Source organism: Puntigrus tetrazona, chromosome 4 (genome assembly GCF_018831695.1).
Source record: "Puntigrus tetrazona isolate hp1 chromosome 4, ASM1883169v1, whole genome shotgun sequence".
Taxonomy (NCBI): domain Eukaryota; kingdom Metazoa; phylum Chordata; class Actinopteri; order Cypriniformes; family Cyprinidae; genus Puntigrus; species Puntigrus tetrazona.
In genome coordinates, this window is record NC_056702.1 from 6726518 (window position 1) to 6750258 (window position 23741).

At 37.6% G+C, this 23741-nt stretch overlaps 4 protein-coding genes across 6 annotated transcripts; all 4 read right to left on the reverse strand.

The window, feature by feature from the left end:
- Positions 1-67: 67 nt before the first annotated feature.
- LOC122343434 (interferon gamma-related-like) lies at positions 68-1316 on the reverse strand. The gene is made up of 4 exons (XM_043237896.1): positions 1125-1316; positions 966-1028; positions 682-891; positions 68-271 (listed from the first exon to the last, which is right to left on the reverse strand). The coding sequence occupies exons 1-4, from the start codon at positions 1272-1274 to the stop codon at positions 203-205; spliced, it is 492 nt and encodes a 163-aa protein (XP_043093831.1). The 5' UTR covers positions 1275-1316; the 3' UTR covers positions 68-202.
- Positions 1317-5823: 4507 nt separating this feature from the next.
- On the reverse strand, positions 5824-8212 carry il26 (interleukin 26). Its single transcript, XM_043237771.1, has 5 exons — positions 8037-8212; positions 7872-7925; positions 7062-7205; positions 6834-6908; positions 5824-6600 (listed from the first exon to the last, which is right to left on the reverse strand). The coding sequence occupies exons 1-5, from the start codon at positions 8181-8183 to the stop codon at positions 6499-6501; spliced, it is 522 nt and encodes a 173-aa protein (XP_043093706.1). The 5' UTR covers positions 8184-8212; the 3' UTR covers positions 5824-6498.
- Positions 8213-11123: 2911 nt separating this feature from the next.
- Positions 11124-14224, reverse strand: il22 (interleukin 22). The gene is made up of 5 exons (XM_043237595.1): positions 12847-14224; positions 12683-12748; positions 11800-11952; positions 11636-11716; positions 11124-11548 (listed from the first exon to the last, which is right to left on the reverse strand). Exons 1-5 carry the CDS (start codon positions 12985-12987, stop codon positions 11471-11473), a joined length of 519 nt encoding a protein of 172 aa, XP_043093530.1. The 5' UTR covers positions 12988-14224; the 3' UTR covers positions 11124-11470.
- Positions 14225-14375: 151 nt separating this feature from the next.
- mdm1 (Mdm1 nuclear protein) lies at positions 14376-23733 on the reverse strand. Of its 3 annotated transcripts, none has more exons than XM_043237512.1 (15): positions 23154-23732; positions 22526-22631; positions 22107-22393; positions 21728-21862; positions 21204-21383; positions 20832-20965; positions 20581-20677; positions 20092-20121; positions 18281-18483; positions 17929-18180; positions 17009-17151; positions 16607-16743; positions 16311-16536; positions 14991-15053; positions 14376-14716 (listed from the first exon to the last, which is right to left on the reverse strand). In XM_043237512.1, the coding sequence occupies exons 1-15, from the start codon at positions 23169-23171 to the stop codon at positions 14607-14609; spliced, it is 2121 nt and encodes a 706-aa protein (XP_043093447.1). In that variant the 5' UTR covers positions 23172-23732; the 3' UTR covers positions 14376-14606. The 3 variants fall into 3 exon arrangements, with proteins under 3 accessions (XP_043093447.1, XP_043093450.1, XP_043093449.1); XM_043237515.1 differs by lacking the exon at positions 23154-23732 and adding an exon at positions 22890-23051; XM_043237514.1 differs by lacking the exon at positions 20092-20121 and having other exon boundaries at positions 23154-23733.
- Between the last annotated feature and the right edge of the window lie 8 nt (positions 23734-23741).

The following is a 23741-nucleotide window of genomic DNA, read 5'->3' on the forward strand; positions in this document are numbered from 1 at the left end:
TTCAAAATGTGTTTGAACATCACCTTTCAAATGTGCATTTTATATAAAATACCACACAACACGAAAATGAATGCAAAAATTGTCATTTTATTTGCTTAACTTAGTCCAGTGGAATAATAAATAATAATAACTTAATTTATTGACTATGCAGCCAGAGAAATTGAGATGATTCTTGTCCTGGTGGTTGTCTCTCTGGTTTTCCTCAGTAGGCCAGATCATACAAACTGAGAAAGGAATTTAGTGCTCCTTTCTGGATTGTGTCATTTGTTGCCTGATTGAGAACAAACATATACAGTACGTCAAATATCATAACCAATATTTACCTTAAAGTAATGCATTACAATAGTCCATTAAAAGTACCTAATTGCGTTACTTGGTTAATCTATATTTAAAGCAATGCATTACGTTACTTTTAGTCACGTGGGCTGCACTTTCTTATTTGTTTTCAAAAATAATAGTTATATTTTCGGCAACATATTTAAAAAAAAGAAGCAAATCAGATATATTATTATTAGTTTAAAAGTAATGCGTTACTTTACTAATACCTTTACAAAAGACATTTAATTACGTAATTTGCATTACTTTTAATGCGTTACCCTTAACACTGATTACAAATCAACTAGAAATGATCTACAAATCATCACAACACTTATGGACAACCTTTATAGTCTTTATCAGTACCTCGATTGAGTGAATGTCCTGAAGCTCCCCCCATACTTTCTGTTCTTCGCCGTACTTGTGTCTGAGAATCTTCACCTCAGTCATTACATCAGTTAGACTGCTTTTCGTTTCTTCATTCTCAGCTTTCCCTCTCATGTCTTGCAAAATCGTCTCGGTGATGTTTAACATTCTGTCAAGCAGCAGAGACTTACAAGTGCAGGAGGCCTTGGACTAAAAGAAATAAGCTCCATTAGCAGCCGTTTTAATTTTCAGATCATAGCGATAGCAAGGGTTCGAATACTTACATTCAACCGGTGCAGATGAGAAACCAAAACGGACTTCCCAAACAATTCCATGCCAGCTGTATGCTATAAAGCAGACATAAAAGAGCGGCTTTTATAAATTGAATGCACTGCCCCATTGTCAACGTTACACATCAGAAATCGGCAGCAGACACTACTTACGTAATGCTTTTGCAGAGGTTCGATTTTTCCTCTCACGTTCTTCAACATTTGCCCTTTGTCATTTTGGGACTGTGGAAGTCTGGCTCCGACAGTTCCTTGAAGAGTCTCTATTAAGAGAAGCGCACATATCAGGTTAAGCCGAGAAAACATGTTTGCTAAACACACAGCTGTAAACACGGTGCCGGAACGTGACGCTTGTCAGCAGGTGAGTGATTTTGACGAGGACAGGGCTGTGGGTTTATATACATGCACAACTTAAGAAGAGCAGCGACATGATGGTGTCAGGGGATGCACATCTGGTTTTGGGGTTTCTGTGACATGATTTCTAAAAAAGGTTTCCTGTATTCCGGAGATATCCTGCCTGCAACAAACCCCAAACCCTGTGGGCAGCTTTCACAAGGATTCATATGACTGTTGTTTATTGAACATTGCCATGGTTGCAAGCCTGCGAGAAACTGGGTTACCGGCCTAATCAGATGAACTGACATATTGAAAGTTGGATCATACTTCAAGATTGTGGTATTTATATTTACATAGATAACTAATGCATTTATATTTATATAGATAATTGACGCCCTTGAAAAACAATACAAATAAATACATAAATAATGCTTTGGTAAGTCATAAAAATGCCACAAAGTGTGACGTTATTCAAAATAACGGTATACTAAGACAAATTCTAAGTACAACATATGAGTTGATATTATGAAGTAAAAGTTGAAACTGACGAAGTTAAAAGGTTATGAGTCACAATCAGAATGACTTTTTTATGTTGTAATCTTTTTATTTCATATTTATGACATGTCTTAATTTCAGTTTCAGTTTCGCATTATTATTATTTTAGAATTTTGCTTTATCTCACGCCTAGTGTCCCGGTGTTTGCTTTTTCTCTAATAACTTTGATGATGATGTGGCAGGATTTTGGTCGATTCTTTAGTGACTGTGCAGACATAAATGATTCTTCTAATTCTGATTCACATGCCTCATCGTTGTTTTTGACACTTTATTTGTATCCGTTTCTAAATGCATTCCCTCACGCACATTTGCTCGTAGATTTTGAATGCACTTGAGCTTCTCATTATAAAACTGCTAAAAGATAAAATCACACATGATGCATGCTTTGTATTTTTGATCCCATATGCATTTCTATAGCATTGGTGGTTGATCTGTGGTTTGCATAAGATTTGCTTAAGTTACATTTTACAGCCTGTGGCCACAGTTTTTCAGTTGAATTCCCCCTCATACATACTGCTGTGTGACAACGTCAGTTCTCCGAATCCGAACCTCAAAAATCAACTTAAACAAATCTGCCACAGCACTTGAAAGCGTGTAGTTTAAGTTGTGCATAAGCATGCATGATGAACGGTGAGATGAATAGCTCATGAAACACCAGGTGGCATCACTGGGCAAAAGCAGATGCGACTACTTGCATTTTTCAAGTATCAGTCAGTCCTTAGAATAAAAAAAGAAACAAATAATTACATTTTACAGTAGGCTTACATGTAAGTGGCTCCAGCTACACGATGCTTTTGAGTAAATACATTACTTAAATGTGTAAATACTTCATACACGCATATTGCCCACAGGCGCTGCAGACTGCTGAATCAAACATAGAAAGGTGCTAAAGCTAAAATCATTAAACAACAAAATACTAAAGTGTCATTGGTTTTCGAGAAATATGGTACAACATCATTTTCAAGCAAAATATATCAGGCTTCAATGATAAAACAAAAACCAAATTGAAGATAAACATTTTCTGGTCGTCGATTAGTGAATCATGTTTATATTGTAGTAAATGTGATAAACTATAAACTATATAACTATAACTATAAAATCTGTGGTAACCAAACTTCTGAAAAACTAAAAAAGACCATCTGGTTATGGGTGCACAAACGGCGCAGATCAAATTAAAGTGTAACACACTTCATTCATATTAATAACACGGTATAAGCATTCTAATAACTGAATAGGAAAACTGCATGTAGTCTAATTGGCTAGTGGTTTTCGTGATCATGGTTTTCAAAAAGTTGTGGTAACACTTTAGAATGCTGTTCTCTCATTAAAGAGTAACCGCACAGGACGAATGGGTAACACAATATTAACATTCTAGTAACTACTGTTGACTACTAAGAAACTGATTGAGTGCTGATTCCTAGTAGTTTTCTGTGAGGTATGGAAAAATATTTTAGGCTCATTAATATTAACGAGCTACCACACGCAAGCGGATGTTGCTATGCCCTAATTTATCAACCATGGTTTATCGCTAGCAGCAGAACAATATTCCAAAGTGCCCAGTGTTCGCTAAAACTACCAGCCAGTTGAACCACAAACAGTTTCCCCAATGAATTACAAGAGGGCATGTGTGTGACACAGCCGACCCCAACCTTTACCGCCCGCATGTCAAGGTAGATTGAAACCGTGTCACTGCAGAGTAACTCTGTGTTACCTCTGAATGGATGTGATATGTTTTTAAAAACGTAAATCTATGACGAAGACAACGAGCCATGAGCGAAAAGAGTCGGGTCGAGGGCCTTCCGGTCTCCACTCCTTTTTTGCAAAAGAGCGTGATTCAGCGGGTACTGCTGACTGAGTCACTGAGTCGGTGACCTAAGTGCTTCCTCCGTGGCCTCTCCGTCTGCGTGGCAGCCTAACTGTGAGTTTCCAGTGAGCTTGCTGTGGTCAGGCGCTCGCTTAGCGCTGCTGATTCTGGGCGCGGGAGCCAAAATTCACCCGATTTCTCACTCACAGCTTTTTCCTCGTTTGTGAGGAGGATTTGAGGTGGCAATTTACTCAATCGTTTATGTAGGCATTTACGGTGAAATGTGGTCTATGATAAAGTTACTGGGGAAACAGAGTATTTCCACAAATTAAAGAGGAAATGGTTTTATATAATGGTTTATAGTTTGCTTAATATTATTTTCCACCTATCCATCTCTAATAAAGAGATACTTTATCCAGTAATCACAATTCTGTCATCAGCATTCAGTGGCTAACGTTTACAGTTTGTTACCGAAAGTCTTTAAAATATCTTCCTTTTTTCAAAAACTGAAATAAATTGACATCGTTTTTAGGTTTAAAACATGTGGATGATGATTATATAAAGATTGAATTTGCATTTCTGGTTGAGATATCTCTTTAAGTCCCCACAATGCTAACAGCCTGATTTATTACTCCAAAAATGTTATTAAAACGCAAAGAGATTGTTCACCATCCTTCTAAATAACTCTTTTTTTTGTTGTTGTTGTTGTTGTTGTTGTTGTTGTTGTTTCACAAAATAAAACATGAGGGCTAGTAAAAGATGACCGTTTTAATGTTTGGGTTAAACTCTATTTTAACGATCGCTTCTAACAGGCAACAGTGCTTAACTCGAAGGACATGACTGCTTTTGCTGTGAGTAAAATCTACATTTCCTAACCTCCTGAAACTTCGAGCTTGCAGTTTTGATGTAACCAGCGTTTGCTGAAGTTGCTTATTGGTGCTTGTGGGGCTAAGAAGAACAATAGTGAGAGAGAAAGTTGTGTTTATTTGTGTATCTAAGTGTTTGTGCGCATGCATACATACACACACACACACACACACACACACACACACACACACACACATGCATGCCCGCGCCCTTTCGTTGCACCAGAACTGAGCATAGCTTGGGTTGTTTGGTGGCGATGTGAGAGAGACGTTTGTGGTCGCGTTTCATGGTGCTACGACTTCCAGGAACTGTAGCTATGATGACAGTGACACAGCTTGCCATATGATTCAATACACGGAATATATATATATATATATATATATATATATATATATATATATATATATATATATATATATATATATATATATATATATATATATAATTTTAAACATGCATGCTAAATGCGATCGTTTGCTGTGTTGCATCGTGCAATATATCACGGGAATGTGGTAGACATTTTTCAATTTGATTACAATGAAATTCGCATTGTTGGATGCTTTGCTTTGCTTATCAAGTTGGCAAGCGTTTTCAGCACAGCCGAGAGCGCGATACCTGAAGGTGAACCACTAGAGGGAGCCAGTGAAAAGAAATAGTGCCGTCTGGGGCGACACACCTGTTCTGATATCAGATGCAGTGGCATTATAAACGCTTTTTGAGAAAAATACCGGCTCTTATTAAGAGTTGTTTGGTTTTTTTTTTTTTACCATTGTTTTGTCATTTTTAACGTTCCAATGACCACAAGATTATATATATATATATATATATATATATATATATATATATATATATATATATATATATATATATATATATATATATATATATATATATATATATATATATATATATATATATTTTTTTTTTTTTTTTTTTTTTTTTTTTTTTTTTTTTTTTCAGTCGTAAATAAATGCTCGCGTTCGCCTGAAGAGGCTGCAATGGCAGCGCGACAAACACTGCCACCTTCGTGAAAGATTTGCTTCATTATCGCAACCCTGCTGTTTTGTGATCGAAAAAGGCTAAATAAGTAACAAAGCGTCGTTTTTACGCGCAGTGCGTCGATACCGTATTTTCCACGTCAAGTTAGATACAGTTAGAACCCTGAACGGTAATTAAAGGCAACCCAATACGGCGCAAGGCTCTTAGATCAGCGCTGTATCGTTTACATTCTACAGCGGAACGCCATTGAAAAGCTTTGAAAAGACAAACACAATAGCAACCTCTCAGCGCGATTTAAACTTTATTCAATTCCAAGGCTCGCAAACAACACTACATCACTTGCAGCGATGTGCAATGCACGACACTGACGATGAACGATCGCTCACAGAGAGAATAAGGCCTACTACAGTTTCTCTGATTATAACTTAATACAATAAATACCATACATTTTAGATTGCATTTGAAACTGCTCGAATGAATTACAAGTATGAACAGAAATACAAATAAAAAATAAGTTATCGGTTTGAAAATGTACACACGTGCACAAGTAAAATAATAAATACGCCTTCAGTTATTCTATATTACTCTGTATTCTTGAAACTATAATGCATTTTATATGTAAAAAAAATAATGCCAAGTTACAAATGTGATGCAAAAGATCAGTAACCGTGGCTTGTCTAACCAGTGCATGTAGGCACTGGATCTATTTGCTATGTGAAAAATCGCCATAGCTTCCCTGAGATTTGTTACGTTAACCCAGGAAATGGAGGTCAATCCTCTGATGTGATTTTACGTCCGGAGTAGTCTGGAATCAGATGAATTTATTTGGATGCAGTCCGTTGTTAACTGATAGCGTTGTGTGTTCGTTTGAACCTGGTTCCTTGACTGCAGGATGTGCGTGTGTCTGGGTTTGAAGAAATGCATTGGCCTCCATACTGAATCCCGATTCTTCTGTGCCGCTGTGGAGATCTAGTGGGTCTTACGTGTTCTGCTCCTATCCATGGCGTCGCTGATCCAGACCAAAACAGTGCTAAACTCGCTCTGTGCTTTGGAGAGATCCTTTCGCCGCAGCTGCATATGGAAAATAAAGAGGGTTACTCATGAAACATAATCGTCTCACGGGCATAAAAAAGAGATTATAAGCGTCTAGGTCAGTGATGAGTATTCTTATAAAGAAAATGTTAAGTGACATACTTTAAGTAAAACATATTATTCAGTCACCCGACTAAAGTTATCAGTGTAGCACACTTAATATATTAAGTCAAGTTAACTTCGCATAAAGCTGAGGCCGCATACTTTATTACCTTCTTAAGAGTCTCCTCAATTGTGTAAATATTGTCTTTTACGCAATGCGAAAGAGTTCGTTTGCCTTTGGTCTCCTGTTTCAGGGAAAAAGCATTTAGTTAAAAATAAAATTGCGCAAATGTTTGTTGATGCATAAAGCAACTGTTGCTAGTTCCCACTGTGACCTTTTGGTTTTAATCATTACAAGTCTATTTATTGTAAGGCTATAGATGTAAGTGATGTCTTACACATATCTCCACCTGGTCCCTCAGCCTTGAGAAAGGAGCAGTAAACTGTTGAGGCAGCTGCTCATTGTTGTTGCTCCAGAACTTTTGAAATACATGTTCATCATAGATTTCCAGGATGCGTTTGATGTCGGCAACGTTCAGTTTCTGGAAGGACGTGTGCAGATCAGTTTATTTCATTTTGCCAAAAAGACCAAGTCCAGGAGATTTTTGTTGTTTTAAATGACTGGTTGAGGCTAGTTGTCACAGAGGTCAAAAGTGAGGTTCGTGTAAGTCACATTTAAGTAAGTACATTTATAATACTGCATATGAATCATTCATTTTTCATGTTATTGATTACTGCTGGTTTGATCATTTCACACTTTAGGTACAATTTTTAATTAAGTGATTTTCTTTCACTTCTAGAGCAGGTTCTCATTGTGACCTGTGACTGTACAGTGTGACAACATGCCCTACAAAAGACCACATTTATTTCTGTCTTGCTCCATACAAAACTATAATAATAATAATTAAAAATATAATTATATCTACATCTCTCTGCATGTTTACCTGCATGTCCCACCATCATAGTGAGGACGTTTTGTTAAAACATTTTTTAAAGAAAAAATAAGATAAGTTTATTGCACAGAAGTTTTTTTTTCTTTAAAGGCATTAGGATATCAGGACAGTTGTCCCACCATTTAGTATTTTAAATTGCAATTAATTGTGATACAGAAATTAAAAAAAAATAAATAAATCACTGAATGGTGATATGTGCGAACTGTTTCTTTAGATATCATTTATATATGTGTGTGTTAAAAATGATTATCTTACCTTTGAGCACCTTTTTAGTTTTTGCAATATTCGGCGGGAGGGTGCGTTGTCCTTCTGCAATAACAAAAAACCCTTTGTTTTGCATGTCATGCCTTATTAAATATACATATAGCAATACGTGTAATCATCTATACAATACTGTAATCGGAGTCGATGGATACTCACAGGTAGAGATTTCTCGATGAGTTCTGAAGTCTCTATCATGTTTTTGATCATAAGCAGAGGGATATTCTGGTTCAAGCACTCTTCCTGCTGGTGGCCTTGAGAGCAGCTCAGGACGGCGCAGAGGGCGAGCAAGGTTACAATCCGCATCCTGGTTCGAGTGCTGAAACGTATCGTACAGTCTGTACAGTAGCTCGCTGTGCTTTAAACTAACTGTGACATTCATAGCTTATATAGCTCCATCCTATGTCAAAAAAAATTCCCACACTTGTGACGGAGTTTCTTTTTAACCTCAAATGCTGAGGATTGCATGCTGGCTCGGCCCTCGTTTTTCCTTGCGGGTTCAGTCACCTGTTGGCCTATGTGGTTTTGTATTCTAGAGACGAAAGCATCGTGCAAATCGATTACTGGACGATGAAATCTAGGTTGCAAGAGCGTAGAATGTGTCGCGATGCATTCAAACCTACAGCATTTCCTTTGATGTGAATAGTGAACTGTCTTGAAACTGTTTAGCTATTGGAAAAACGCTGTGAGAATTTTTTTTAAACCATATTGAATGTTAAAATGACGATGTCAGCGTTATATTCTTAGTTTCTTTGTTCAAAAAATAATTATTAACGAACCGTTTCTAGTATGCACGTTTGACAAATTTAGACAATTTAAAAGCTACAAAATATCCCATCATTTATTATTTTAAAAACTAAAAGTATTTAAAATAACGTTAGACATGCATTCGCCCAAATCAAATAGTTCAATGTATGTAATTTTTTTTTTTTTCTCAAGTCCTGCAAATTTAGAGCAGAGGTTACTAATAACTTACATGATCGTTGACATTTACCGAAACATGTTTTAGCATGACAAAGTATAACCCCCTCTTCCAAAGGTCTTAACCACCTTCTCAAACCAGGTCAGCACCTACAAAACTGAGCAAAGAACTCAACCTGACCCAGAAAGCGTTCTCAAGAGCTGCCGCAGTATAAAAATACCTATCAAAGATGAACCGTTACAATAAGCGTTTGAGTCAGAGGGTGCAAGAGGAAGTTCAATGTTAAAATGTGCATTTATTGGAAGACCACTAGTTTGATCAAGTCTTCTAGACCAAATTTAACTTGACTCAGATGAACTGAGTCATGCTAAATCACTGTGAATGAAAGGGAAAAAGCTTCCCAATATCACTTTTTTAACCACAAGATCTGATAGTATCAGAGGTGAAAGCTAAAAATACCCCGGCTGGTACTGTATGCATGTGTTGGGAACTTTGCCTTTTGTCTGTCAGTGTGTTAAACGTGTTACACAATACAAACAAGGAAACACGAAGCTGAAAATTCCCATGCCTTTCAATATCATGTGCATTCCCCCCTTTTTTGTCCATTTACTCTTTAAGTTAAGGTTTTACAATATCCTCTCTCTCATGTCAACTGGCTTTGATGGAGTGCCCAAAAAGTGGGGCACTTCCTGGGAATTTCACAACACCTCAGACCTGCAGAATGGAGGATAGTACAAAGGCATGTGAACAGTTTTGATATACACATTGTGCACATGCAAAGCGGGGGGGTCAGAGAATTGCTTAGGCAAATGATTATTAAAATGGGTATATATGTGTTGTTTAATACTTTTATTTTTGTTACTGATTTTTATTTTTTTTCATTAATTCATGAATGCACAAACGTTCGTTAATGTTATTTTATTTGCCATGTAATCCAACATGTTCCTTCTGGGATACGTTCATGTGCGTTCACCTTAAAAGAATTACACAAACTATATGAACAAAAATATTGGCACCTTAGCACTGCATCAACAGGGACTTCCATGACATTGCGTTCTAAATATATATATACATCAATATGAAGTTGATCCGCTTTTGGAACTTTAACGGCTTCCGATCTCAGGCTTTCCGGGATGTTTTGGAGTGTTTCTCTGGTATATTAGAGTATTTTTGAGGTCAGGCACTGATGCTGGATATTGCATTCTCTGTTCCAGTTCATCCCAAAGGTGTTTGAAGTTAGCGCTTTGTATGGGACAGTCAAGTTCTTTCACAACTCTTCCACCCCGACATGTCTTTATGGACCTTCCCACCAAATAGAAGCATATCATTGCGTTGCATTGATAGGGCAGAATAACTTCCATTAGCCCTCTTCACCAAAATGTTTAAGTTGGCACAGTTCATTCATGCAGGTACCCTTATCCTGGTTTGCACCAAACTGCAGCAGACTTGCTATCAGAAAGCCAAAGAGAGAAGCATGATTCTTCCCTCCGTCCACAATTAGTGGGGTTATATTGGTGCCATGACCCAGATGGGAGTGAGGTTTAGGGGAACTGCTTTTTTAGTAAACCGAGATTGTTTCTGAAACGCTAGTGTAAACAAGGATGCTTTTCAATTTAAAACTCTGTAAATGCACTAGTGTAACGGGACCTAGGTGCGCATGCGTCTGACGCATTAAATTCATTACAGCTCATCAGAGCAAAATGGATTCTGATTGGCTGTTAGTGCTTGCATCGTTAATCAGCTGGGAAAGAAAGTCTTCCGGGATTGACGATGGTATTTCCTTATAGGTGTGAGGCTCACAAAGCCTACAACAGAGTCTTGTATAAGCTGAAGTCAAGCCATATACTATTTGTGACACAACTCATATCTGCATCTCTGTAAATTACCAAAACCACGCATGAAATCCAGCAAAAGCAGAGCGGTTCTTCAGAGTTCTTCAGAACATTAATGAACACCATAGACCTCCATAGTATCAATTAAGGACTATCGACTGTTTGGTTACGTTCTTCAAAATATCTTCATGCATGCAACTTGAGGGTGAAGAATTTTCATTTTTGGGTCAATTATTAATGCTGTCACATCAGTTTTGGGCATTTTTATTGGAAAATTTTACCCCCGGCCCCCGCATAAGTTATTGTAGTAATACATATTTTGATATTTTATGATCAAAATCCCATTGTTCTCCAGTCTTGCTCACTTGGGATGTTTCACTCTTTAGCACACCTATGTATGATGAAATCATGAGTTGAGTTGTTCCGACTAACCCTTTATGATGTTTAAAACAAACTCTGCAGATGCTTGTGGTGAAATAATCTGAAACAAACTAAAGAGAAATAAATGACTTTATTTTGAAACAAACGTACATATCTCTTGCACGGGGAAAGATAAATTAATATACTGTAAAATACATAAAATGAATCTTTTTTTAACTTTGTGTTTTAATGCTTTTACAATGCATTTACTTTGCAGCGGTCTGTCTTGGGACGCTTAGCCCGACTCAGCCACAACAACAGCCACAAATGTGACCTTACAACACGTAGCACGAAAGCAGAGTTTTCATGCCATTCCTTAAAATCTATATAGCGTACAATAAATACCTAAAATAAATAAATCCGTAATAAATAATCCTTTGAATATAAAAAAAGCAATACTGCGGAGGACAGTTTCAGAGTCAATTTCTTGCACTGCAGGATTCAAAGAGGTAGTGGAAGAGAATAATCGTCTCTCCGACTGCTTTGTTACGGGTTTTCTGAGGAATACAAATAATTGTCATTAACGGCATGCAGAAAAACACACTAAACATCGATTTAACAAATCCATTTAATTATCAACTTACCTCATGTTCCTGTTCACTGGCAGTTTTATAGTTCTTCTTGAATTCCTTAACATGCACGTGGTCTGAATAGTCGATGCTTTCCTGTAAAAACAGACTGTTTTAGTACCGAGCGCGTACCGGCTGGTCAGCTGGTTGAAATGATCGAACGCTTTTCGAAAACTTACACAGTGTGGCTTTAAAATGTTTGCGACTCTCTGCAGGTCAGACCTCACGAAACGAATGTGCGGGTATTTTTTATCAACGTGCTCGTCTGCATGCAAGATGTGGTCTAGATAGTAATTGAGCATCATGGCATTGACACAACAAGAATTCTCCTCCTGGAACAGAGATGATCATAATTTACGTTAGCGCCGTAGTACTTCTCGCACTGTAAAACACCACCGGCAACAAACAAAAACAGTATGCTTGCTAGAAAATAGTTTATTTCATTCAATGCGTTGCTCATTTCCTCGTAAAAACCTACTAGCAATTCGAAGCGAAAATTCTAAGAAATCTAATGGAAATCCAATTAAATCAAATGTCCCTATTTGTTTGAGTAGTCATTAGTGCATATTCCATATTCAAATATCCTAGAAATATCCTTTCTATCATTATTGTTAACCTGTCGTCAATTTTATTATTAATTATTATTATTATTAATTATAGACTATGGTTCCTTTCGGTTTCTGTTTATTAGAACGTATTAATGTCAAAAATATTTTCTAATGAATAAATTATGACTATAGTAGCAAAAGAATAAGTACTAGTGAAGTAGTATGTATATGTATATATATATATATATATATATATATATATATATATATATATATATATATATATATATATATATATATATATATATATATATATATATATATATATATATATATATATATATATATATATATATATATATAAAAAAAAAAGGCACAAACCTGTCACTGGGGTGGTACCCTACTACTGATATGTATACTACTTTTTTATAGTAGCATAAGAAGAAGTTGCAAAGATGTAAGCTTTCCACCACGGTGACAGGTTTGTGTTTTGGTTATGATTGAAATAACATACTTTTAGCATAACCTCGGTGAACACTGGAAGCAGTCTTGTCTCGTGCTCCGCGTCTTCCACCTGCGCCTGTGAGGGTCAAGAAGCATAACGTTTTTAATAAACGAGACGCATTTCTAAAACGGCGTGCGCAGAAGAGAGGCAGCGGCCGAAGCAACGAAACGTACGCGTCTAGTCATCATGAAGAGGTCGTTCCAGGTGGAGGAGCTGTCCAGAGGCTTGGGGCGCGGGCGAGCGAGGTGCATCGCCTGGCCGAGCAGAAAGCAGCAGCAGCAGCACATCACGGCAATCACGGTCAGGCTCTTCATCCTGGAGGCAGACTCGTAGATCCTCTGATGTTTCTTCTCAGGTGGACGGTTGTTCCCCTCAGACGAGATTTGGAGTGCATGTTGCGGCTCTAGAGCTTTTATATTCTCCCGCTTTGTCCCAGTTATCGCCGCGACGTCACTGTGGTGTCGCGTCTTTTACCTTTGGCGTAATCCCCCAACCTCTGCACCTGAGTTTATCAGGTCAAGCGGATCTCCGAGCAACCGTTGCGCGCCGCGCATTCGCTGACTGTTACGATTGCGTCGGAAATTCGCGGTGCTTGCTGTCTGACAGAAATAAAGCTGGCCATAATTGCCGCAATAAGGACACGTGGCTCGCGAAGTGGTCAGAAGTGGACAGGGTAACCGCTTCCTGTGAATTTCCCGCTTTGGCGAATATTATTAATTAGCGCGAAGACAAAAATAACGCCTTTATTGTGTAGTTCTTTCCATTTAGTGCTAGGAGACGTCGCAAGTGCCCTTTTCCTGGCCGGCACGCTCGGCAGGAATATCATTACATCATAAAGCAAATAGCGTCGTTTAAAAGATGTGTTTGGGGAAGCTGTGGTACAATAAGGAAGGGCCACCAAACGCTGGCGTTACGTCAAAACTAGATAACATGGGCTGCCGACACTAAAATATACGATACAATTATGAATTTATTGAAGTTGCATAATTTACTGACGTCAATTACAAACCTTAAGAATGTTGTTGTTGTTGCAAACGCGTTCCTTAATGGAACAATTCTATTAACACGTTCTATTAAAAAGTTCTAAAAAGATGTGAAGCGTATAAAAATGTTTTTGTTCATTTCTGTACGTTTTATTTAAGGGAAATTATATTTGTCGATTCCATCATAAACTGATTTGGATGCGGTTACACGCTATTAAGCAAACGTAGCAGCTAGCGTTCCGTTTTAAGCAAATAAAAGAGCGAAATACAAATTTTAAAAAAGCCAATACATTTATGTCCTGTCTAGAAAACAAATTAAAACACTGGTGTGCTAAAATAAAGGCTATAAATTAATTTTCAGTAGTGGTTGGATTTGTTGAGTTCAGCAAATCATTAGACTGATTCAAGCTTCAATGTTTTGAAGCGGTTCATTTCAAGACTCATTTCGGACTAAACAGGAGGCTGGGTACTGTTAGGAGGCATTTATTGTACCTCATGACAGAAATATGTAAATACAAGCTGTGGCTAGCAATTAAATTAATTGATTTGAAAAGTAATTTTGACCATTTTTGAATGTAACCTTGTGATTTATTTTTATTCAGTTGCTCACTGTAGAGCTATTGAATATTGGTTTTATCATATATGACTTTGCATCAAAGAGAAAACATACACATATTTGTACAAAAATATTTTATTATTTTTTTGCAGACTAGTGTTTACTTCGCAAAATCATTTTTAGCTACTGAACGCACAATATTAAAATGCAAGTAAATAAAATAAATTACAAATATATTTTCATTTTAAATACCAGTCTATTCCAAATGAATGAAAATAAAAATCACACCAAATCAGATTTCAAAAATGGGAGAAAAAGTGTACACGTTCACTTCCTGAGAAATTAATGGCCATTTTTTCAGCACATGCACAATCAATTCATGGGCACTGCCGCATTATCTCTTTCCCCAGAATTCCTCTTTTCTCCTCTGAGCGCGACCCAAGAGTTCGGAGGCCATGGAGCATGAGGCTGCGGATCTAGATGAGATCTGAGACAGCTTATCATCTGCATTTAATATGAAAGAGAGATTAATATATGTTAATATTTCAGATATATTAAGATATTGAGTAACTGCGCGGAAAAAATGACAGACATACAATCAATGAAACCAATGAATTGAAAAGCATTAGCTGTGCTTGATATGCAAACCACATCAAAGGACACACTGATCTAATTCCTGTTCCTACTAAAACTGCTAGACAGACATAAAAGCATAAAGTAACTGTCACTAACTGCTTATGGCTGCTAATATCTGCTTATATTAAGAAGGTGATTTTACCATTATCTGACGAGTCAGCTTCAGGAAACAAAAACAGCTCTGGACGAAAAATTCCCAGGTTACCTACAATTGACAAAAAGGATAATGTGATTGTGTTGTGAGCGAATTACGTAAATGAGCGTAACTCGTAACACAATAAGCTGTGAAGCTAAATTACGTAATCTCTGTTTTATTCAGTGTATGTTTTGTCACGTAATATTTCAGTTAACTGGTTATGTAAGTCAGCGGTCATTAAGAATCATATTATGTCATTCAAATAAATGCATCTTCACATTTTACAATGTTTATACTGTCACCAGGTTACCTTTAATGCTTTACATGTATTACTGAATAATACTCAAATATTCAATGCTGGCAGGTGAATACATATACTCTCTTTATATGTTCTCAAAGGCTGCATTTATTTGATCAACAATGCAACAAATGTACATATTGTTAAATATGATGCTAATTTAAAAGAAGTACCTTCTGTTTTCTTTTTTCCAGTGTCATTTATTTATTTGGTGGTAAAGCTAAATCAACAGTTATTACTATCAAGATGCTTCAGAAATCATTCAAATATGCTGATTTGGTGCTTAAGACACAGATTATGACAGATTACATAATGATCATAATGAAAAATAGGTAGAAAATTTGTAGAGATATATACATTTTTTAATATCACTTCAGACCAGTTTAATCCATCCTTGATGAATAAAAATATTAATTCTTTATATATTGAAACTTCTATGTGTTTAATAGTTTTTTTAATTAATTAAAATAACAAATTCATTTCAACTGCTACTCAGGCATAATTGCAAAAATCCAATTTCGAATTGTGATAACAATATTAAATCAATCAATAGGTGCATCAGCTGCATTTGATAGGAGATGCTTAATCATAATTTGACATAAATGACTCCAGGAAGACAAAGGAAAATCTGACCATTTAGCACAAGCACCTGAATAAGTACAATGGTATCAAAATAATGCAATGACGTTAGTGGAAAAAAAAACACATTAAAAAGAAGACAGAAGACTGACCTAGATTATTCTCCCCCTATTGCTAGCGGTAACCTAACCTCCCTCTACTCCTGCTGGTAAATGACTCAGTCACGTTTCAATTGCGTGCTTATAGTCTGGTGGCTGTTCTTCCCTTGTATGGATCGATGATCTTCAATTGAATAAAGCGATATTTTTGTAGCGCAAACTAAAACGCGCGCTTCTAATGTGCATAAATGACTGCAGGCTCAGGGTGAATTCATAAAAGCTGTTTGGCGTTTCATAATCGAATTCCCATGGGTGCAACCAGATCTGTGTGGATGCTGAAAGGAACCGTACCATTATGCTGAAATTCCGGGTTTCTCATTGTGCCCTGGATCCTGTTGGCAGGTGGAGCTTTGTGACGCTGGCCGGTCTGTTGTTTTTGTGATGGCTTGGGTTGTCTTGGATTGGTGGAGCAGTCTGCCGCCCCCTCTTCAGACCAGGCATCTTCTCGCATGGGAAGTGGATCCACGGTGGTCAGGCCAGCAGCTGCCGGCGAACGTGGCAAGCTTCCGCTCTCAGCCTTCGCGACGCAATAGAGTTTAAAATCTGAAGACATAGCACGGGACGTAATATTGCACATTCTCAAATACCTTGCTATGCGGCCTCTGTGGAGAGCCATCTATGATATGTTTGTAAGGAGAGTGAGGTTTTCCTAAAGGCGGCTCACTCCTCCTGATTCTGCTGGGGGAATGTTTGATATTCGGAGGAGAGACCAGCAAAGCTCCTCCTATTCAAAATGAGAAACAATATTAAAGTTAAATAAATGAATGTAAAATAATGTTATATTCTGTAATGTTATAATAAATGTTTTATACGGAATTCGTGTTTTAATCGCAAGCGTTTTTCTAATAAACACGAGCCTTGGAGCCTGCAAAGCTTTCAATCATAGTGAAACTGTTGTGAGATGCCAAAAGTATAGGTTCAAGGTGTCAAACAGATATACCATGTACACAGGAAACCACAGCTGTCTGTAAATCTAGGAGGTTTTATACCAGTAGCTGGAGTGGTGCGATCATGGTGTGTTCTTTGTACAGTCTGTATGGTCCTGAGTTTGGGGGTTGGCAGTCTGCCCCTGTTAATGGAACCTTCAGAGCCGTCCACCACTAATGATGACTCAGTTTCCAACGCGTGCAACCTAGAAAAGGTACGCGAAATGTCGAAATGGAAAACCATCATGGCATGAGCGGAGACGATTTTTGCACATAAGAGTCATCTTTGTTATATCATGCTTGGATTTGTAATGATATTGGAGATTCAAAGCCAATGTAAAATATATCAATATATATATGTGTGTGTGTGTGTGTGTGTGTGTGTGTTTTAGACATTTTACATTTTAGTCATTTAACAGACACGTTTATCAAAAACGTAGAAGCAATCAAAAACCAACAAAAGAGCAACAACATGTAAGCACTATGACAAGTCTCAGGTGACCGTACACGTAGCAAGAGTTTTTTTTTATAAAAATATATATACACAATACAAAATATAAAAAATTATAAGCATTTTTAAGAAAAAAAAATCTAGTTTCACTTTTTAAAAAAAAACTAGCAGTTTGAGAATAAACATGCAATGGATAAAAGGTCAAATGTCTGTTATTTTTTTAATAAAAAGAAGACAGATTAAATAGAATTAGAATAGATAGTAGAGTTAGAGGGACAAATAATTTTAATAAAATAATTGTGTATTTTTTAAATATTTTTCCATGACTATGTCCATTTCTTTAAATTGTAATTAACTTCTTATTCAAGTTGCAATTCAACTCACAGCCAACTCAATTCAAATTTCGACTGGAACAGAATTCTTCAGCTCTGACTTTTGCCCAACAAAGCTATCATGCTAGTTCTTCTGCTGGCAGGTTCTCTTATCTCAAAAGCAACTGAGGTCACATTTAAGAAGAACAAAAAGCTCATACCGTTCATTTCTCTCCTTCACGTCCCAATGTTCATTTTTTGGATTCCCCACATTTTTTTCAACAGTTAGCTCCTCCTGTGAAATCTCCGACTCATCTCTCTCCCCAAGTTCCTCTTCTTCATCCCAGGCCAGCTTCCTCTGCACAGGGAGGGTGGGGTCTTCATGAAGACGAGCAAACCCAGAAGAGCTTCTCCTGCTGGCTGCCACAGAAGCTGAAGGCCCAGGGCTAGAGCTTCCCCTGACACTGCCAGCCCTAAAGAGACATCCCAAAGAAACCAGGTCGTTGTTAAACTAAATTCTTTCTGGATTTGCTAACTAAACTGGACAAATTTCGATGGTCGAGCTCTGCTCACCTGGCCAGATCCAGAGCCTCGATGATAGGGGTGCTACTACTGCTTCTGCAGGCCTCAGATTCAATGGACGAGGAAGAGGTGCCACTCGAAGGCTCCCACATCCAGTTGTGGTCCGACTGGATCTGGTTCAGATGCTGCCGAGAAAAATGAGTTCCCCAGGCCCTTTTTCTGTAGGCCTCAGCTTTCTCACGTAACTCCTGCACCTGAGGAAAAACAGCAGAACTTTAGAGTTGTGAATGAAAAAAAAAAAGATTAAAAAACAGGTCTAGACTGCAGATAATATGTAAGATTGGTGATTAATTTGAAGCACGGACAAAACACTTGTCAAGGCTTAACAATAAAGAAATAAGGATGTCCTACTGACCCATTTAAAATTTGGGCCAGTTAGTGGAATGGGTTAAAAATCATATTTTACTTAAAGTAATATATATATATATATATATATATATATATATATATATATATATATATATATACAATACATACATATATACAAACACACATTTTCACGTTCTGTGTGAAGAATCATACAAAAACAAAACTATATACACAATATACAATTAACAAACATACAATTTGGTGGTAAAACGTATTGCTGAGCCCTGATATTGTCCTGATATGAAATGATGAAATCAGCATAAATTCACATCATGCACATCCGCTTCGAAACCCTGTGGAGTTTGTCTAAATGTGAAGGCAGTCATGCTCGGCTCCTAAAGAGCTGACTCAGAAAGACTCTTGTCCCATATGGTGAGTCTTGCATGAGCGTTTTGCTGGAGACGCAACGAAGCACACTTGACACCATAACCTAAAATGAAGTACTTCTGTCTCGCAAAAGTCACTTAGTTCTTACAGGGACGGCATGTAACAAAAAGTGTGAAGTTTTGAAGTCTCTATAAAGTTTACATTGTAGCCAATTACACATTAAAATATAGAGTCGAGCACTGAATTTGCCGTCATGATGAATGCTGACCATGTTAAAACAAAGAACACGCTTATACAGTGTCCCACTTATACGAATACATATATTAAGTGTTAAATAACACCTAATTAATCAGTTATGTAATACTACAAATTTTAATGGAACATGTTATTTTAAAAAAATGTTCTCCTCTTTGTATTTTAGCTGTGTATATTTCTGTATTATTGGCTCCTGCGATAGATAATATGTTTTGACAAATAAAATGAATAACCAGCTACACTTTAGTACAGGGACAGATTGTCACTATGTGTCACTATTAACTAGCTGCTTATTAGCGTGTCTGTTGTTAACATGTTGGCTGATTAATTGGCACATATTCTGCGAAACCATATTCTACATCCCTAAACCTACCCAATACCTAAACCTAACAACTATCCTACCAATCGTTGATACGCAGCAATTTGGGAGTTTATTGAGGTAAAAGTCCTATACCTAAACCTTTATCTATGCTTTATATATCAGTGTGTGAGTGAAAAAATTCAATACAGGATCACCAGACAACTGAAAGCAAAAAAAAAAAAAAAAAAAAAAATCAACCAACAAAACCACAGACAACTTCAAAGTTCTGTATATGCTGACAGATAACATCTTGCTGATTTATCCACCGCATGCACACAAACACAGATTTTTGAACACACACACACACACACAAACAGCTGAACAGGTCCACACAGATACAAGCATGTAGTCTAACTTAAATGATGTCATACAGTACATTTTGTGAGAACAGACACACACATAAGCAAATGAAGGTCTCTCTCTCTCGAGAGAGAGAGAGAGAGAGAGAGAGAGACAGCAGCGGCGGTGAGAGGATGGATGCAACAGTTACCTCACGATACCTTTCGTGAAAACAACACTCCTGTAAGATTAATAATACAGACCAGCGATTAGAGAGACTAGCCTTCTGCTCTTTAACCCATCACTGCTCAAGCTTTCATGCAATGCGGTGTCAGAAGTAAGACATCGTCATATCTGGTCCTTTATTAATTGCTGTCTTTTAAATCACTCTTTGTGTATTTTACTTAAATGCTATTTAAGGTCTAGAAATACACAAACAATAAAATATTTTAAAATTTCTTTATCTTCGAAATGTATTGGACATTCACCCCATCTCCAGTCTTGTTAAATGCAGTATGTTTAAGTTGAACATGTATCTGATATTTATTAAATTCTTGATTTTACACCATCAGAATCAAAGGGGGGTAAATAAAAGAGGCACTTAAATAATATTATTGAATTAATAGATATTGATTAAATGTATTTTTCTATCTACTTATTAAGTGTTTTCCTATAGATTTTTTTTTTCCCAGAAACTCACCTCCTCCTTTGGAGTTTTCGTCTTCACCCATTCTCCATCTCTGTAACTATACTGGAGAGGAGATCGAAAGTTGGATCTGTATTCAGTTTTCACTTTCCTGTCAGGCAGACAAAAAGGAATACTGATAAATACTTTAGTGGAATTGTGTGTGTATGTATATATATGCAAAATTTGTGAAACAGGCCTTGTGAGTTTTGTTTTTGTATTTTTTCCTAGTCTTGTAAAAAAAAAAATAAAAAAATACAAGTCACCTCATAACCTTGGGCGAAGGGTCTCTCAGGGCACAGGGTGAACTCACTTCCTGTTGCTGTCGATGGGCGACTTCCTCTTCAGGGCTTGACTTTCTACTGTGTTGCTCCTTCTTCTTCTTCTTGTTCCCCTTACTCTGGCATAGTGGGCATTTAGGCAAAAGCACATAGCAAACCATGTCAAAGGTGCATAAAAAATGTTTAATGTATACTTCCTCACTATACAATGAGGACTATGCATATAGACTGCGAAAAATTACGAGGAACTGACACATTAGTGAAACTGGTTTGTCCAGCTCCATAGTTATGCAGTAGTTTTTGGAAAGTCTGTGTCCATTGACAGAGACAGAGCTGAATGTCGATATTTCTGTGTACCTTTTCTGGGGTGGCGATGTTCCCTGCATCGAGCAGCGGGACCTCGTATTGTTCAACGTCTCGCCTCAGGCGCGGTGGTCTGGGAGGAGGTGATCCTTTGAAATTTCTCTGGTACTCGCTCTCCACGATTACAGGGTTTGATTTGAAAGGTGGGATGGCTCCGTTGTTGCTATACAGCATCTAAAACAGACATAAAATACAAAACACAAAAAAGGTACAATGACCCTGATGACTATGGCATTCTGATGCTACTCAGAAAGATAATGTTCTTGCTCTCTAATTGTAACCTAATTATCATTAGTTGAACAAAATGCATTTTCAATAAACAGTTATATATTTTGTAAAATCGTAAAGTCGCAAAATCTGTACTGCCATCTGCTGGATGAGGGATTTTTATTGGTGTAAAAGAAAATGCAAATGTAATGCAAACCTAAGGGTGATGGTAAAAATCATTTTGAATTAGGACAATACCCTCATACAGTATATATACATACAATAAAACTCATAAAAATGCAATAAAGCACCTCATGTGCAGCCAGCAGGGGCGAATTGTCCGTAGGTGTTTTCCACATGAACTGTCTCTGGTACTCAGAGCTCAAACGGCTATTCCTCTGTCGCTCCGATCTCAGTCCCGCTCGTTTCCTTAACGCACGTTTAACCTAACGGAAAACATAAGCAACGACGGTATTAACACCTAATAATGCTATTCTTATTACTGTGTAATAAATGGATTTCATTTTTTTAAGTGTTTATAATGAGGGGGTGCTTTTATGCACAACTTGGTAAGAAATTCTGCTTATTAAAAGGACTATATATATATATATATATATGAAGATAACTGCATGTGGGCCTCTTTTAATGTGTTTGGCATTGTGGTTATTTAAAGTTATCTAACACACTCACTCCGTTTAGTTTTTGTTGCTGCCGGTCTGCAGTAGCGGTGGTGTACGTCTGAGCCGCTTGGGATGGTGCAGCGATGCCCTCTGGTGGCACAGGGCCTCTTGGGGCAAGAGGGGTCCCTGCTCTTTCTGCACTAGAGGCTCGGCACACAGGCGGAGGTGTGACAGGCCTGCTCTTCTCCTGACGCCGTGGTGCCGGAGCATGCCCCTCCCATCGGAAAGAACCGGATATCTGAGGTGGATAAAATGGCACTTTTCTTTTGGATATGAATTGGGGTTCCTGAGTAATTCCTTAAAATGCAAGAAAAGAGATTTACCAATTATATTGTGATAATCATTTCAATTTTAAAAAGACACATCGGTCAACACATATCTATCTATCAGTATTGATCAATCATCAGTCACTATCTATCTAGTACATACTTGACTGGTCTGAGCGCAGTCCTGCCTGTCGCATCCTGCGTTGTGGAGAATCGCTCCTGGATCGTGTTGTTCGACCCTTGTATTTACTTCGATACTCGCTGATGCCCTATCAGAAGGGAAACAGACAAAAATGAGTACGCTTTATAGCATAACTATTATACATTTTTCATTCGGCGTGTTATGCAATCTGCATATTCAAATGAGAGGTCCGTGATTTATCAGAGAAGCCACGCGTCGTGCTTAATAACTAATCTTAGTTCTCAGGTGACAATTGGATAATCTTGATGGATTTTAATCGGCGCACAAACTTCTCAAAGACGTAACAGGAAGTATCGACGGTAGCGTTAACTTGCAAAGGGTTTACCGTTTAAGACGCGTCTTAATAAAAAACACAACGTGTTCTATACGTGGTTCGCGCAGTCTACATCTTATAAGGAGTCGTATTCATATTTAGTCATCGAAATGCAAACACCCGAAACAAATCCCAAAACTGAAAGCGTTTGTGCAGCCTGCAGCGCGCGCTCTCTGTTCCTCAAACAAATGACGTCGAGCGAGCGCGTGCACCCTCAATCTGGTGTTATTGTGTCGCGTTATGAACAACTGAATACATGATAATGCATTAACTTACCTTAAAACGGACAGGCATTCTGAGTTTGAGCCAGTGGCGACCGGTGCACAGAGAGCTCGGTCAACAAAGGAGCGTTTTCGTTACACGCTTGAGATTAGATTCGGTTACGGGCTTCGCTGTTGCCTTGGTGATGGCTGCGGCGTCCCACGATACGCGCATGCGCACGACTCTAAGCCGATTTGTTGTGACTCTGTACTGCGCTGTATAATGCTGCATTTTGTGTACTATTACCGCTGTTAATAAAAGTTTTAATTGCATCTGTCCGTTCATATTTGTTTGGGTTACACTTTATTATATGGACTTACTTTGTGGTCAGGGTTACGGTTTGTCTTAGGGTTGCTTGTATGTAATTATGCATAACGAAGTGTTTTTAAAAAGTAAGTGCATAATGTGTAAAAAGAACACCTTGGAATAAAGTGTTACCTTTGTTTGCTTGTAGTTGATACTGATTTTTGTGTTTATATTGCATAAACAGCGAATGCTCTTCTGAACAGTTACATTACAGTTAAATTACAAGTGTAACGGATGGCTAAACAACAGCTCACTTGAATCGCATTTAGGTAATCCAACCACTAAAATGATAACCCA

Coding starts and splice junctions, on each gene's coding strand:
- LOC122343434 (XM_043237896.1), bottom strand. CDS start 1,274: ATGTTTTCTCGGCTTAACCTGATATGTGCGCTTCTCTTAATAGAGACT. Junction 892..965: donor CTCATCTGCACCGGTTGAAT/GTAAGTATTCGA, acceptor TATTTCTTTTAG/TCCAAGGCCTCCTGCACTTG. Junction 272..681: donor AGGACATTCACTCAATCGAG/GTACTGATAAAG, acceptor GTTCTCAATCAG/GCAACAAATGACACAATCCA.
- il26 (XM_043237771.1), bottom strand. CDS start 8,183: ATGCGGATTGTAACCTTGCTCGCCCTCTGCGCCGTCCTGAGCTGCTCT. Junction 7,206..7,871: donor AACTAAAAAGGTGCTCAAAG/GTAAGATAATCA, acceptor ACGTCCTTCCAG/AAACTGAACGTTGCCGACAT. Junction 6,909..7,061: donor GGGACCAGGTGGAGATATGT/GTAAGACATCAC, acceptor TCCCTGAAACAG/GAGACCAAAGGCAAACGAAC.
- il22 (XM_043237595.1), bottom strand. CDS start 12,987: ATGAAGAGCCTGACCGTGATTGCCGTGATGTGCTGCTGCTGCTGCTTT. Junction 12,749..12,846: donor TCTTCATGATGACTAGACGC/GTACGTTTCGTT, acceptor TGACCCTCACAG/GCGCAGGTGGAAGACGCGGA. Junction 11,549..11,635: donor CCAGTGAACAGGAACATGAG/GTAAGTTGATAA, acceptor TGTATTCCTCAG/AAAACCCGTAACAAAGCAGT.
- mdm1 (XM_043237512.1), bottom strand. Junction 17,152..17,928: donor GTGAAGGAGAGAAATGAACG/GTATGAGCTTTT, acceptor TACCTTTTCTAG/GTTGCACGCGTTGGAAACTG. Junction 14,717..14,990: donor AGCTGACTCGTCAGATAATG/GTAAAATCACCT, acceptor TATTAAATGCAG/ATGATAAGCTGTCTCAGATC.